General features: G+C 35.3%; 1 protein-coding gene across 3 annotated transcripts in view; it reads right to left on the reverse strand.

Moving 5' to 3' along the window:
• Positions 1-17,305, reverse strand: part of LOC150094670 (putative peptidyl-tRNA hydrolase 2) — a 166,163-nt gene that overhangs the window by 140,505 nt on the left and 8,353 nt on the right. For 2 of the 3 annotated variants that reach the window (XR_016550143.1, XM_090411266.1), the window contains exon 1: positions 14,603-14,732. The exons of the other annotated variant lie outside the window; for it this stretch is intronic. Coding sequence is in view for 1 of the 2 variants with exons in the window: in XM_090411266.1 (XP_090267392.1) it covers positions 14,603-14,643 (41 nt within the window). In the remaining variant the exon portion in view is untranslated. Of the gene's footprint in view, positions 1-14,602; positions 14,733-17,305 lie in introns of those variants that run through there. 3 annotated transcript variants of the gene reach the window in all.

Genomic DNA, 17,305 nt, shown 5'->3' on the forward strand with positions numbered 1-17,305 from the left:
TTTAAGGCAATTTGTTGGAAAATAAAAAAAAAAAAAAATTACCCTACTGGTATTATAGGGTTTGTGCAATTATAAGCACAGTAAGTTTTACTATGCAATCAGTTTGTTCATTAAATACAATGGGCAGAACTACTAGCAAAAGAAAAAAATATACCTGAGTGTGGAAAAATCCAAAATCAGATATATTGTATATGAGTATGGATTAAAAGATTTGTAGAATTATCTTGGCCTGGTGAAATAGTACATCCTATCACATTATGTATCACATTATAAGGAGCAATGTACAATCTTTTTCTGCATGTAATTAATAAGTGAAGAGCATATGGTAAGAGAATCACATGAGAGTTGCTTTAATTTTTATTTTTAAGACAGACTTATTCATCACTAAAAATGATTAGATTAGAATCTGTAAAATATATCAGAATTATCAACAGATACAACAACATGTCATCTGCGCTGAGATTTAACCAACAACTTCATTATATCATTAAAAGAAGTGTTAAATGAGCAGTAGATGTTTAAAATTACTGAAGGAAACTAAAGAGACAGGGGGCAGGGTATTATATTTTTCAGTATGTTGGTGCAATTAGACAAGCCAAATCCCACTATGGGCATGGTTGTCTGCAAATATCTTGGCAGAGGATAAATTTCATTGCCTGGTGCGAAACCATCATCCAGCTTACTGGAAGATTGAAGTGGCTTGAAAAAGTTTCCCATATCTGATAACCAAAGAAAGATTTCCAAATTATCTAACTCTTAGTCTACTATAGATAAATAAGAAGTTTTACCAGTTTATCTGTTTTTATGGCAGAAGTGGAAAATCCAACTTTTAAGGATAAAGACCAGCTAACAGTATATTGCCGGCCTGGTTGGCCGAGTGGTTAGTGTATCCGCTCTCCAGCCAAAAGGCTGTGGGTTTGAATCCAGCCGTGGGCATGGATGTTCGTGATTGTCTGTGGAAATACTAGTGGTTGTGGTGGGCAGTAGATGGTGATGGTTTTGTTGTAGTTGGTGGATTGAGTGGTGGAGACAGAGTTACAGAGTAGGTGCCCTCTCTCGATGAGCTCCTGGACTCCCTGGAGGTGTCACGTAATAATAATAATAATATAAGATTCAACCTGAGGGCAAGCATTTTCTAAAGCACAGTACTACTAACTACATCAACTTACATCTTGGTCTTCCTCCTGGTCATTTCCTGCATCCTGGTATCAAAGAAAGCATGGAGCAATGCATACACAACCACTCACATCCACACATTGTATGTGTTACCAGAGAGTCAAGTGAAATGATTTTTCACAACTTCTACACCTAATTTCCTTGGTCAGATTACTATTTCCAGCCACCAGAGCCAAAGAAATGTGTAGAATCGCCAAAATAACTCTCACTAGCATGGAAACATATATTCCTTGCTCCACCCTAAATTCTCATCACTATCTTAAGTTTTGATTCTCCCTGTGCCAAGGCTGTACAAAAGAAGTCAGGCAAACTGCAAACACTTGCATCCAAAACTCCATCTTCCTATATTGCCTACATGAAAGCACAGAATAGCTGCAAAAAAATTATCACATTGTAAACTGATTTTGAGAAAGCAAAAAAGCAAGGAACCTACACCCTAACAGCAGCCATGCATTCTGGGCTACAGCCAAAGCTATTGGCTGTAATTTTGCCCAACACCACTCCCACCACTATTACACTCAGATGGTATTACTGCATTGCCATCATCCACAGAAAAAGCCAACTGCCTGGCTTCCTACTTCTACTCCAATTCATGCACATTTCATCATGGTAAATGTCCTCCAATCATTCCAAGCACTCGATGATACCTTTGACCTTTCACCAGAAAGAGTTCAGAAAAATTTTGCTCAAATTGGATACGAAAAATTCTCCTTACCCTGATGGCACCCTTCCAATTGTTCAAAAAGTCTGTGTCCAGAGTTGACTCCCACTTTATACCACCTATTTAAACTTTCTGATTCTACTAATATCTATCGTGAAGTCTGGAAACTAACCCATATATAACCTATTTCTAAGAAGAGTGACAAATCTTTACCTTTAAACTACCATCCACTTTCTCTCACCTCAATTCTTTCAAAAGTAATGAAAGAACTACCCACAGCCAGCTCCAACACTACCTTGAAGATTCTCATCTAATAAATGACTAACAGTATTGATTCCGACACTGTCGATCAACAGGGGATCTATTAACCATGTTACCCATCTCTGGACAAACAATATGGAAAGGTTTGGTGAATTTCAAGTGGTTGCACTTGATATTTCCAAGGCTTTTGACCGAGTCTGGCACAAAGGCTATTAAGAAACCTCCCTTCTTTCAGTTCTGCCCCCTGACTTCTACAATTGGGTAGAAGTCAGGGGGTGGACACTCATATGTGTATGAGTATGGCCACTCAAAGTGAGTGTCCATACAGCTTTCTGCATGGACACTCACTTTGAGTGATGGTGGATGGCTCCTTATCTAAAGGTGGGTGAAAGAACAAGTCTGTTCTTTCACCCACCCTCTTCTTCCAGCCAAGTGCCAATCTGGCATATAGTTTTACTGACGACAGCATGTTGCACCCATCCTTCTCATTTGGCAAGGCTTGCAAAGCACAAATCACAACCTGCAATCTTCAAATCATCAATGGGGTTGGATAACTTCTCAACAAATATTAGCAAAACACAGCTCTGTATTATTTCCCAAAAAAAAGAACTCTAAAGCTTGCCAATACCCAACTCTCTAAATTCAAGATGAGATTTACCTTCTTAGAACAATTCTATCAAATCTCTCTTGGCACAAACATATCACAAATACTGCCTCTGCTGCACTCAAAAAATTAGGTGTTCTCTTTTCACTCGAGGCATTACTTTAACTCCAAACAGCTCCTAACTCTATATAAATCATAAATCTACCTGACCATTGAACAAACACCTTTCTCACATCTGGGTGGTGGGTGTACCTAATAGCTCCCTGAAAATACTGGATTCTATGCCAAAAAAAGCAGTTAGATTGATTGACAACCCCTCTCTCACTAATACACTCTACTGACTTTTGCAAAAGCATTCAGTCTCTGCAGCCTGCACCACTTCCCTATAAATACTTCTATGGCCGCTGTTCATCACAATTGGCATCAATAAATCCCTTGCCCTCTCTCAAATCTGTCCAAACACTACAGAAGCTAACCAAAACCCTCTCACAGTTCCACAGAACAAACTGCTCCTCTTTTTGGTTTATCCCTTCCACTGCTGCTCTCTGAAACATTCTTCCATCACGTGCTTTCCAAGAAATACATCCCACATCTATTCAAGTCAAATTTGAATAAGTTCCTTATTGCTTGTACATGGTACTAGCATATTAAAGGTTGACCTATAGTATCTCATGGATGGGTCTCCATAAAAGGGGGGTGGGAGTTTTCTGCTAAACTTGCCTGACATTTTGCTTAAATGTTAATCACATAAACTGCTTTCTAATGTCTTCATTTTTAATATGATTCTGCATTTAATATCCCTTTTTTTCTCAGACTTCCAATATGTGTTGTTCTCTAGTTTTTGATTAACTGTTTTACCTATTCCTTGGATCCATAAATTAAAATGTGTTTAAAAAACGTCTTAATATACAAGAGTTCACTGTTTTGGCTAATTTCTTTTTATTCTAATTGTCTCCTCTCATATCAGCTTTGCAAATTCTGTTTCCTTATGTATTTATGCCACTTTCACTAAAAATTATGCCCAAATGATTGATATGTTTTACTTATTCTATAGATTCTCTACTTACAATGTCTTCTCTCTACACTGATTTCAAATCAAACCATTCTCCTGTAGCTCCCTCAATTCTAACTGCTAGTTTATAACACCTCTGAATAATATCTAATCGACATCACAATAATTAATACATTGTGAACATTTTTTTCTGGGCATATTATCATATTCTTTTTGTGTCTAAACTTAACTTGCACTGTATTTTCATTATTTCTCATCTACCTATCTTAAAGTAAAAATAGCAATTTGATAACACTTATTTGACCTGAGATTTTTGATCATATATCATATATCATTTACTGCTTTTACAAATTTCAGATTTCTTATAGTTCTTTCTACTTTTAATAGTAGAATGCCCAATAATCCCCTCCACTTTCTGACTCCCAAATTTTACAACATATATAAACAACAGTATAAATTCTATTATGACTGCATGAAATGAAGGGGGCCATAGAAGCACGTGACCAACATGCATATCATTCTATGGCAGGCTGCTGATTGCCTAAGACCTTAACATACAACTTGGAATAAAACTTAAATAGTGTGAATGTTATCTAATAATTCAATCATTGTAGTGCATTTTTTTTCAATAAAAATTTTTGTCACAAAATATTATACATATTTTCATTGAATAATCATTATTAATTGTAGTGCATAGGTGTTAAACAAATTAAGACTACAGCTTGCAGTTATAGCAAACTTGTAATTTGCTTCACTCTTCATTTATCATCACTTTAATTTAAAATCATTCATAGTGTAGTGCATACTTATGCTTTCACATATGTACAGGAAAAGTGAATCTAAAAATACATTATGAAGAACTTAATCCCACCCATAAATCTATATTTCGACAACTTAAGAGCCTTTGAAAAAACCTACTCTGGTCTAAGAAATCTTGAAAGTGATGTTCTAAATTGGGGACTGCTTAAGAATCAAAGCTAGAACAACTGGGAGAGATGTCTAGATAGCCTTTAAGAAATGTGGAAAACAGAACAGCACTTCTCGTGGTACACCCTGTTAGTAGATGTTATCTCCCTGGATCTACCTGTTAGTACATAGGTATCGACCTGAATGAGTGGAAATAAGTTGGCATTTTGGGATTTAACCAATCTTTTACCAGTGAATAGAAGTCACAGGTGTCTTCCCAGTTGGCACCTTTGTAGTGTCAAAGGACACTACAAGGGTGCCAACTGGGAAGACATCCTTGACTTCTATTCCTACTTCCCATGGTCCAACTACTGCTTTAGTTCTTCTGATCCAAACACCTGCTGAGACCAAATAACAGAAATCACCCTCACAGGAATGAAGGCTTTCATCCCTTATTCCACTCGAAATTCCCAGCCACTATCCAATCCTTGGTTCTCAAGAAAGTGTGCCAATGCTGTAAAGGGAAAAACCTCTGCTTACCACAAATGGCTCAAGACCAAAACTCCAGCTGCTCACTCTGCCTATACTTCAGCCTGCAACAGTTATAAAAGATTGATATGCTGATAACAGTTCACTCCATTCCACCAAGACCAAGTGAGACTGTGAAAGGGCCAAATACTGCAAATTTCCTTCCTGCCAAAATGGCAGTCGCTCTTTCTGACCCCTTGACAAAGCCACTGGGAGCAACTTCTGCCCACCCAGGTTTCATGCTCTCACATTCACCTTTGGTACTGCAGTTACCTCACCTAAAGACTAGGAAAACTTACTGGCATCATTCTTCTCTTCCAATTCCTGCATTGATGGCCTGGACAAAGTTCCCTCCACTCCACCAAGAATAGCTCTCTTGTCACCCACAGTCTTCCAACAAAAAGAAATCTGAAAAATCCTTAATAACCTAAATACAAACAAGGCATCTATTTGGTCCTGAAGAGGCGAAGGAATAGAACACCAGGTTTTGTTCTTTCACCTCTTCCTCTTGTATATGATCTGCTCTCACAGACTTCCAATCCTATCCATAGGTATGAAGATGACACTTATTATGTTAAAACATTGTGCCCCTAGAACTAACACCTATCTTGTACTGCCTCTTCAATCTATCCTATTCAACTAGCATCTACTCAACAACATGGAAACGAGTTCACATCCAACCAATCCCAAAGAAAGGTGATAAAAGTCAACCGACGAACTATAGTACAAATGCTCTCACTTCTGTTCTCTCTATAGTTATGGAGAAGGTCATCATCAACCAACTCATGAACCACCTAAGGTCACACCAACTAATCAGTGACTATCAGTGTGGATTCTGCCATAGCAATCTACATTTCAAAGACATTTGATTGGGTTTGGCACAGGGGACTACTTAACAAACTGCCATCCCATGGTCTATCTTTCACACTCTGCAACTGGATTGCCAACTTTCTCACCAGTCGCTCACTAAGGGTCATGGTGGATGGTTTCCTATCCTCAGATTTTCCCACCAATGTAGGAGTACCTCAGGGTTATGTTCTTTCACCTCTTGTATATAAACGACCTGCTCTCACAGACTTCCGATCCTATCCATAGGTATGCTGATGACAGTTCACTCCATTCCTCCTTTTCATTTGACAAACCTTTAGTTGTCAAGTATTATTAGAATCTTCAATATCTACCACAACCAGTGATCTGAACCCAGATCTCCTAACTATACCCCAGTGGGGCAAGGGCAACCTTATAAACTTCAATGCCACCAAAACCCAGTCTTGTCTGACCTGTCACAAGAAAGAGCTCACATCCCCCCCCCCTCTTTTACCTTTAGTAATACTGAGATATCCAAACACAATCATATTTCTCATCTTGAACTGACCTGCACATTCAATCTTTCCTGGCACAACCACAATTCAACTATAGTTTCTGCAGTCGCCAAAAAAACTTGAAGTACTTTTTCACACAAGACACTACTTCTCACCTCCACAGCTGCTAACTCTACACAAACCCCAACAAAATCCTCTCTAGGATTTTGTTGGGGTTTGTGTAGAGTTAGCAGCAAAACAAAATCCTCTCTAGGATTGCTCGATTCTATCAAGAAGATAGCAGTCCAGCTAATGATCCTTCTCTCACATATCCACTTCAATCCCTCTCTCAAGTTCAGTTTCTGCCTTGTGCCTTTTCTTCAGATACTTTCATGGATAGTGCTCTGCTGAATTGGCCACCATTATTCCTCCTCTCTCCCTGCAAAATCATTAAAATAAGAGTCACTGCCAACCAACACCCTTTTATAGTCCATCTTGAAAATCACCAAACTGACTTCATTACCTCCTCTTTCATTCCATTTACTTCTATCCTTTGGAATATTCTCCCCTACTCTGCCTTTCCCCAAAGATTACAACTCTCAGCTGTTCAAGAAAAATGTGAACAGATTTCGCCTTTCTTCTATTCCTCTTGCCCACATATGGCACTAATGTGCCATAGGTCTTGTGGCTTTTCATGTGTGTGTGTGTGTGTATATATGTTACGGTTAAAGTGATAAATCCGATTATTATTAATAATTACTAATAACTAATTACTAATGTTATTAATAACCGGTTAAAGTGAATAATTCCTAGAGGAGTCTGGTAAATGTAATAAAAACATGTTTACAGGTTTTATATATTGGTTTTCATTAAATTTCTTTGCCTAGGGGCATCAATAATCTCGGACCGGCCCCTAGGAGCATCAATATCCTCTCGGACCGAGTACTGATAAGAAGAGGTTGCTTTTTTCTTATTTACATCAGTCGCTACTAAGTGTGTACATTTCTCCACATTTTCATTGATTTTATGTACCCATAAGCATAATGGGAGATTTAGAAATAATGAGAACACAATTTAACGGCCAAGTTAATATGTTGAGATCGAAAAAAGGGACAAATAATCGAAAGTTAAAAAGAACAAAGATAAGGTTTGAGGCAAAACACCTGAAGATTATCAACGGTTATCAAGATTTGATATCGTAAAAATTGGAAATGTTGAAAAACTTGTCGTAACTGTTAAAAATGAAAGAGATCCGATTATGTATTACACTTTTTTGGAGGAAAATTTTCAGTTAATTCATGACACTCGTATTGCCATCTGCAATGGAGGATGAAACAGAATGATGAAAGAGCTTAAAGAGAAGTATAAGCACATCACATATGAATCTTTGTGAACCCTGCCAAAAGAAATTGAGCATTCCAAAAAAAAGGGCTCGTTGTTAAACCAATTAAAAGCAGCGAATTTAATTCTAGATGTCAGATTGATTTAATTGATATGCAGTCAGAAGCTGATGGCGATTATAAATTTATAATGGTTTATCAAGACCACCTCACGAAATTTGTTCAACTTAGAGCTTTGAAAACAAAACGAGCTGCAGAAGTTGCATATCGTCTATTTGATGTATTCACAATATTTGGAGCATCATGCATCTTGCAAAGTGACAATGACCAGGAATTCGCAAATAAAATTATTGAAGAAGTCTGCAGAATGTGCTTAAGATTGTTCATGGGGAACCATGGCAAAGTCAATCACAAGGCTCGGTTGAAAGAGCAAACCAAGACATTGAAAAAATGTTATCCACATGGCTTGAAACAAATAAAACAACAAAATGGTCGGAAGGGATAAAATTTATTCAGTTTATGAAAAACAGAGCACATCACTCTGGAATAGATCACAGTCCCTATGAAGCTATGTTTAGCTGTAAAGCTAAGGTAGGTTTGAAAACATACTTACCAGCCGATACCTTGTCAGAAATCACGAGTGAAGAAGATTTTGAGATGATATTAAAAGATCAAACTAATAAGGATATTGAATGTGAGAAGATAATCTCAGAGAGGGAAAGCGGTATTAGGACAGAAAACGGTGACAATGTGGAAGTGGAAATAGATGATACGAGTGATGACTTATCTGTTGGAGATCCAAACAAAAACAGAAATAAGAGTGTTAGCCAAATCGAAAGAAAACAACATTTTTCTGAAACAAAAACGATCGACAAGGAAGATAACAAAATAAAAAATAACTAATGTTGAATTAGAAAATAAAGAAAAAAGTAAGGAAAGTACTTCTTTTGCACTCCATGAAATCACAGAAAAAATTCAAGAATCTCGAAACTCTGCTAAGCAGTCACTTAAGAAGCAAGCTGAAAAATATTAAGGCTTTCAATGACTAAGTTTCCAATTGCAAATGTAGGAGAAAATGTTCGGATAAGAATTCCAGAAGTAGACAGGGCTAAGACTGGTAACTGGAATATTATAGCTGTTATAATTTCTATTGAGAATGAAAACCTATATAAATTAGGTACAAAATATAGTATTTTAAACCAACTCTATTCGAGGAACAAATTTACCATTTGTAAGGAAACTTTTATTTCAGTTAATGAAGTTCCTGATATTGAGATAAGTCTAAGAGAACGTGCCCAGAAGAATTCTAATTTAGGTGGTCAAGGTTTCCAATATTGCAATTGTACAGCCCATTGTAACTCAAATCGCTACAAATGTAAAAAGTCAGAAATCCTTTGCAATTCCAAGTGGCACAAAGGTCTTTCCTGCAAAAATAAGTAATTTGTTTTTTTACCAGACAACAATATAATCATATAACAATGTATTTATCTCCTTTTCTCTCTGCTATTAAATAAAATATTTTTTATAAAACATGTTTTTATTGCATTTACCAGACTCCTCTAGGAATTATTCACTTTAACCGGTTAAAGTGATTAATTTTAATTATTCACTTTAACAGGTAATTATTAATAATAACCGGATTTATCGCTTTAACTGTAACATATATATATATAAATCAAATTATATTATTATTAGCTTAAACCAAAACAAAATTATGGTATACTGCATGATGGAATTTCATTCTGGCTTAGACGTTACATGAAGAAACAAGACCTCCACTGTTTTTGTTGGGGAACCAAGGTGAATGGAGAAAGCTATCTCAATGGTTTTTTTAACAGCTATTTCCAGTTTTTCCAGTAACAGAAGAAACTCGGGTATTGGAGCAAACGCCAGTTGAACAGCAAAAGAATTCAAGGGAGACGCCATTGCAAAATCTATCAAAAGAAGACAAGTGAAACTAGAAGAAGAATTAATGAATACCAGGTCAGCATAATTGGTATTATTGAAACAAAGAAGACAAATACAGGTGGGATTTTCTAAATAATAAATACAAGATGTTATAATCAGGAAATAATGATCAGGGAAAGGAAAGAGTAGCGACAGTATTCAACATTAAGCATTAACATAACCTTATTGAATGGCAGGAAACATCAAGTAGCGGTGTGGGCAAACATAACAATGAGACCTACTTGTATCTATGGTCTCACCCAAGATTCTACTAACGAAGAAGTGGAGGAAGCTTCCAAGTCATAAGAGCTGGCTTTCAATGAAGAAAATGGAAAAGTTGGTCCTTGTTGGAGATCTAAACAGAGGAAATAAATACCAGACATATAGAAATGTTTGAGGAAAATTAGAGAAAAGAGCAAAGCTAATAATAATGGTGTAAGTACTGCTGGATTTCTGTTCAGGGCGTGGACTAGTTAACATTAACACCATGTTCCAGCATAAAAATTCACACAAAAAGAAGACAAAAAATGCTATTGCTGACAGAATATCTTCATTATACAGGAGATATGAAATAGGTGTGAAGATCATTAACTTTTAAGCAGGATAAAATTGAATAACACACAGAAAAGAAAAATGTGTAAGAAATTTTTAAAAAGAATAAAAGTCTAACAATTTTCAGGGGTGAAAACTAACTCTGAGAGAGAAAATTAAAAACTGATTAGGCCAGGGAAGCATATGGTGAAGTTGTCTGCAAGGAAACATCAGAGTTCTATGGTGGATCCAGGAAACTAAACAGAACAGGAAAAAGTGGAAAGGCTAGCAAAAGCTCCTAATAAGAAGTCAGTACTCTGAAAGAATACAGTAAATAAACAAAAGTCATGGGAAAACATCAGTATAAATACAGAAGATAAACAGAAGGAAAGTGGCAAAAGAAATATCCATAAACTAATTGAAAAAGTTTAGAAATGGAGGGGAAAAAAGTAATGTAAAAGGAATCAATGATGATAAAAGTGACATGAAAACTGAAGATATTCTAGATGTCTAGAGTAATTACTTTTGAAAGATTTCAAAATGAAATAAGAAATGACAACACAGTGATAAAAATATTCAAGAGGAAAGCAATCAGGAGTACATATCAATACTTGAATTAGCAAAATATCAAAAAAAAAAACAGAAATGCTGCAGATGATATACAGCAAATATAGAGGTATAGAATAGATCTATATTATTCGTGACACCTCCAAGGAGTCCGAAGACTCATCGCAGGAGGACACCTACAACTGTCTCAACCACTACACTGAACCTCTACTACGAATCATCTCCATCAACGCCATCTACCCCCCCACCTCCACCACAACTAGTATTTTTTGTCTGTAAATTGCGTGTGTTCTGAAGGGCTGATTTATCTGTATGCGGGATGAAAAACCCTGCTACCTCCATATGAGATCGGCTAACTCACCTCCGATTAAAATCGTCCAGATAAAGATATGTTGAAACATGTTACTTATACAGATGAAAAGAGATATCCACAATAAGAATAACACTTAAATTGCGAGCACATGACAATATATACTATTAACTGAGGAGGATAACTCCATCTACAACTATTAAAATTCAACAAAATAATTACAACATTAAGGCACACAGGAATGAGGAGTGTTACTTAAGAAGAAGAAGACTTCCTAAAATTAGGAAAGGCAAATGTCTTTGTTGAGATTTGGACTGTGAATGTAAGCTTCAAGTTTCTTTATATAATCTTTCAAGAAGAAAATAACTTTTGTGTAGGACTTGAGTTTTCTTCCAATGAATGCTATGCCTAGTGGATAAAGTATGGTTAGCTAAACCAGACTTATCAGATTCTTGAATTAAAATATACTCTTGATGTTCTTCTACATGAATCTGAGCAGATGTTGTGTCCCATTTTATGATTTTTATAGTATCTAGTTATTTCCCCCTTATCTATGTTCAACTATTATCTACGCACGAGATATCACCAAAACTTATACTAATATCTAAGTTATTTCTCTCCTTAGTACCCCTAATATTTGTATTTATACTGTGCCTTTTGGGATATTTAGTTTAAGATATTATATACAAAAACAAGGAGAAAGAACTCAAATATGTCTGAAAGTGTAACTATGTTGCAGTAGTGACACTTTATCTCGTTTCTTAACATTAATTTCCCGCATGATTAGGTTCGTATTTTTCAAGTGGTGCATTGGACAGCAATTTCAGACAACTGTTTTATCATTGAACAAAGGTTTATTAAATTCCTTAACATGGTACAATTCAATTTTTATGATTACTCAATTTAATGCTAAACTAAATACTTACAAACATACATTAGCTTATTACAAGTAATTAGGCTACGATCCTATAATGAGTATTACGATCATGCCGCCATAACAATTCAACACATAAATTCACTTGACATGGACAAATAAGATTAATTCACACTATTTTTACTATTCAAACTTAAGTAGATTAACGAAACCTTTTCTGCACTAACACACAACTATGACATTTTAACTTTCCAATACATTACAATAGACATGCAAAATTCTCAGGATACTAAAGTCCTAGTATAAATTTTCCTTGGTCACTTCAACAGTTCCGTATTAGAATAATGATACTTATCACAGACAAATTTTAGTTAACATTAGATATATTTTACAGTACCTTTCTTTCTTGGGGCTTTCATATGGACCTTTACCTTTTGATTGAACTATCTTGATATAACCTCACCGATAATCTGCTTCTCCTACGTTCTTTTTTGGAATTGAACTAGGCTTACGCTGGCTTAACTTTTCGTAACTCCGAACACATTTTGAATCACTATATATCGGCTGTGCAACTCGCAACGTGGACATCAATATCTTTACCTCTTTCCCCTTCTCGTAGTTGTCACTGAAGTCGAAACACAAAGAATATGCTTTCTTTTCCTCGACTATATGGCATTCTTCGCTTCTCACATAGGAAATACGGAACCGAGATTCTGCTCACTTTTGTTTAAGTGTTGTGGCGTCGGAGATATAACTCCAATCTCGCAATTCAGGAAATCACCGTGAAATCCCTACGAAAGAGCTCGCGAAGGACTCTCCTGGAACGGAATCAAAACCAAAACCAAAAAAGTCTCATGGAGGGGGGGGGGGGTTTCCAACCCTTTTATACCTGTTCTCCTAACGGCACTTTTTCTAACTTCTTTTCTCCGCCCCTACTTGTTTTTACTTCACCGACCAATTAGGGTGACGTTTTTCTGCCAAACGTCCTTTGATCGGCGAGCCCGTAACGATGTCTCAATCTGGGAATCGGCCCTGAGCGATAGTCTGTTGTTTTCCTTTGCTAGCCTCTAATTTAATCCCCTTTCCAAAATTTTTCTATGAATTTACTTAATAACTTAATCTCTAGCCTCTCACATACCATCTTTTATGACTAATCCTTTTCTGTCTTATTTATTTAACTTTTCTCATTTAAATCATATCACAATATTAATACATTCTTTCTTTTGTTAGTTAGTTTAACAAAACCTTTATTTTTTTTTTTATATTTTATTGGATGCAAGAATCTTTCTTTTTCTTTTAATTAATTCAACTATTATCTTTTATGCAGGGCTCTAATTTATTTTATTTATTCTTCATGTTACTCCATGATAGCTGAGAATTCTATATTCTTAAGATATCAGGATGTAACACAGATTATCCTGTCTGCCCACAGTAATAAAGGCCACATGAACAAGGGATCCTGTAAAATACAGGAAAAAAAAAAGAAATGAGCATATCTGTCTTTCAGAGAGGCTAGGAAGGAATTTAGTTGATGAACCAGACAGAAAGAAACTTGTAAGTCCACCTGGAAAAGAAATCTTATAATTCTCTGATAGTCCTTTAACATATGGAATTAAAATTCTAGAAACTTCTTCTCATGGAGGATTAGGATGAAGACTATAATTATTATGTTATCAATTATTTTTGTATTATAACTATTAGAGATAAAAGTAGTTCTGATAAATTACAGTTCATTATTTAAAAGATCAACAGAACATAGTACAGTGAACTAAAGTTTTAATCACATCGTATTTTTGATGGGGGGGGGGTGATGATGAGAAGCAGTATTAATATATTTACCATTGTGAGTTGGTTTCATGTATACTGAGAACTGATGAAGAATAAGAACAGCCAGAAAGGGAAGACAATTAAAGTATGATTTTACCGACATAATTATGATTTTTTTCTTTCTTTCTTTATTTTTTTTTTTCACCAGAGGTCAGGCTATACTCAATGGTTTACAAAAGCAGTTATTCTTGGCCCACCGTAGTACGTACCAATGTAGCTTGCGAGCCAGTGTAAATATATGTAAATATTCTTGAAGATGACCATGATATAAAGGCTGAAACATCGAATTTTATTTTAATTTAATTTAAGTAAATTCTTTAACACAGTACTGTGTTTCCATAATTATTCATAAGGACTGCTGATCTCTGTGTGACCCTTAAAGAAATCAAGCTGGTGTTTACCATTATTATTAGCTTTGGTCTCTTCTCCAAATTTTATCAAAATATTTCTATATTTCAGGGATTTAGTTTCTAATCTACTTACTGTTTAAGGTCACCAACAAGGACTAACTTTTCCTCTTTCTTTGTCAACTTCCATCTCTAATGACTCAAAAAATTCCTCAACTTCTTTCATATTAGAACCTGCCATGAGAGAATAGACACAGATAAGTCTCATTCTCCAATTTCTCCACTTCTGCCTGCCATTCAAGAAGTTTGTGTTTAGTGTTGAACATTGAACACTGTAGCTACCACTTTCTTTCTGTAATCACTATTACACAAATATAAAATTGCATATTTATTGTTTAGCATAATCTCACCTGTTGCAGCCTTGTCGCATTAATACCAGTTCTGTCAACATGGTACTTTGATAACTCTTCCGCTAGTTCTTCTTTTCTATTGATACGTCTTCAATTATGAAGCTGAGTTTGTTTCAGCAGTGACTATTCACTGCTCACTCTCTTTCCCTGATGAAAACAGCAAAGACCTTTTTTAGCCAGGCAATATCACACATGGCATTGCATTTTAATTGTAAATATTGTAAACCAATACAGAATATAACTAAGTACCAAAAAGACATCTTCATTTGTTCAGTATAACTGAATATCCAGTAATATGTTTTAACATGGGAAGATGGAGATTGGACATTGATCAGAAGCTTCAGTCAGTTCTCCATATCTCTTTGAAACCTATATGGAAGTTTCCACTAAAATATCTTTGATCATATGCACTTTTCCTAATTCAATAACCTGGCAATGTAATTTTTATATTATGCAAACTTCATTCAGCTTGATCACTCTGTGATGATGATGATGATAATTTCAAATGCATGCTAGTAAGCTCAATAGTAATTCAAAAAAAGTAATGGCTGTGAAAGACTAACATTTCTGAACAATAAGTAACTCTTCTTGAACCACTTATGATTCAAAGTACAGGTATCCCTTGCTTAATGCAGTTTTGCTTAACGCGGGATTTGATTAAACCGGCAAAATTAATTGAGGCAATCCCTTGATATACGCGGCAAGAGTTTTGATTAACGCGCCTTTAACCTTGCGGAGCTCGCAGCTGATCTGACAGATACATGCAAAATAATATAAATATTCTTACACAATTCAGTGGATAGCTTGGAGGTCATGAGTAGCTGTGCATTCATATGTTACGAGTGATATTTTGCACTGTTTTTTGCTGTCAGTTTGGTTTAACGCATGTTATATAAAGGTTTGTGATATTTGACAGTAAATTGTATCCGAGAGATACCGCACCCTCTGACGTCAGTATGGTATGGTTAAGTTTTTTTGTTTTTTTTAATTCTTTGTTCAATAATTTCTAGATTGTAACTGAAAATAAAAAACCATCATGTATTACTGAAAAGAGAGCCAAAGGCTTATTTATCATACATGTCATCTAGGACAGTACTTCCCAAGCTTATGGATGCCAAGGTCCCCTTTGGAAAAATTAAAATATTCCAGGGCCCCCATCGAAAAAAAAAATTGTAATATACACATATATTATTATAATATTTACTGTATTTATATTCAGTACAATTTATATTCAAGATTTTGCGTTTGTAAGCTTTTTTTTGTGCTTCTTATCAATACCTTTGAAATGAAACTTATATGAATAAGCATATATTTACTAATATTCATGAAGCACCTAAATACACAGGAAGCAAAATTTGTGAACCAACACCAATGTGTGATTTTTTCCATTGAAATATAAAAAAGAAATAATAAAAATTAAATGTGTTTCTTTTAAGATTAAAAAAATTCTACTTAGTCTTAAAACATTTAAAATTTGTTTTCATTATTTCACCCCCCCCTCAACAAAATTTATGGCCCTCCAAGGGGGCCGCAGCCCACAGTTTGGGAAGTGCTGCTCTCGGAGAGCAGCACTAAGGAAAATGATCTGGAGCTTACTCCACCTTTACTACGAGTTGCCCATAAGGTTGCTTATGCTTGCATCTGCCGAAACTTTTAGGTTCTATATATTCGGCACAAAACTCTTGTAGTTTTTATATTCGGCTATGAAATAATGTCAGATTCAATATCTACTTGATTTGTACCATCATGTATTATATTTGCATGTTTTTTCTTTATGTTTTATTGCTTGTTAGCCGAGATCTGGAGAGTCATTTTGCTTGTTATCGTAGAATTTATGCCGATAAGAAAAAAACTAAAACTGTTCAAACTACTCTTGATATCTTTTTTTGATTGCAGTAAATAATAATTGCAGTAAATAATGTAGGTACAAGTATTTATTAAACATTTACTTTGCATTCATTTTTTAACTTTCTTAAAAGAGTAAAACAAATTATTAATACAGTAATCAATCATGGACAAATTGTAATTTTTATCATTGATTATTAGATTTGATTACACGATTTTGATATACGCGGTAACATCGAGAAATTAATTAACCGTGTTAATTGAGGGATACCTGTATTTAGGGAATACAGTTGATCCTGGTTTAACATCACTAATTCGTTCTGGGAAAAGTGATGTTAAATGAATTACATGTTCGATGAGGTTTTAGGTAAATATTAATTATCCCCAAAGCTATTAATTTGAGGCTTTGTAAATGCTTTTAAGTTCTAATGTTTTTATGCATATTAATTAACGTGCATTACACACTGGAACATATAACAACAATAAAAAAAAAAGCTTTATTTATCTTGATCTTGAACATGCTAAGCTTAAAGTAATGAACAGGAGAGGTGAGGAGGAGAAGAACAGCGTTGGGAACAAGTCATCAGCTAAAGTTCGGGAGTTGTGTGTACTATATCTCTTCTGCAGGAGAAATCTCTGGGGATAAGGGTGCTTACCCCCCCCACCCCAAGGTTAAAGGAGAATCTCTTGCCAGAGGCTTAAAGAAACTGTGTAGGGTGTGATGTTTTTTTCTCTCATTCAACAACTTTTTAAAATAAACACAGTGAACAAGCAGATTTTTAAACTATGACTCCTCTTTATTAGGATGGACATCCTCAATCTCCTTAACTCCTCCCAACATTCCAGGAAATGTTTTAT

Source organism: Typopeltis vanoorti, chromosome 21 (assembly GCF_054136105.1).
Source record: "Typopeltis vanoorti isolate ZY-2024b chromosome 21, IOZ_Tvanoo_1.0, whole genome shotgun sequence".
In the NCBI taxonomy this organism is placed as follows: Eukaryota; Metazoa; Arthropoda; class Arachnida; order Uropygi; family Thelyphonidae; genus Typopeltis; species Typopeltis vanoorti.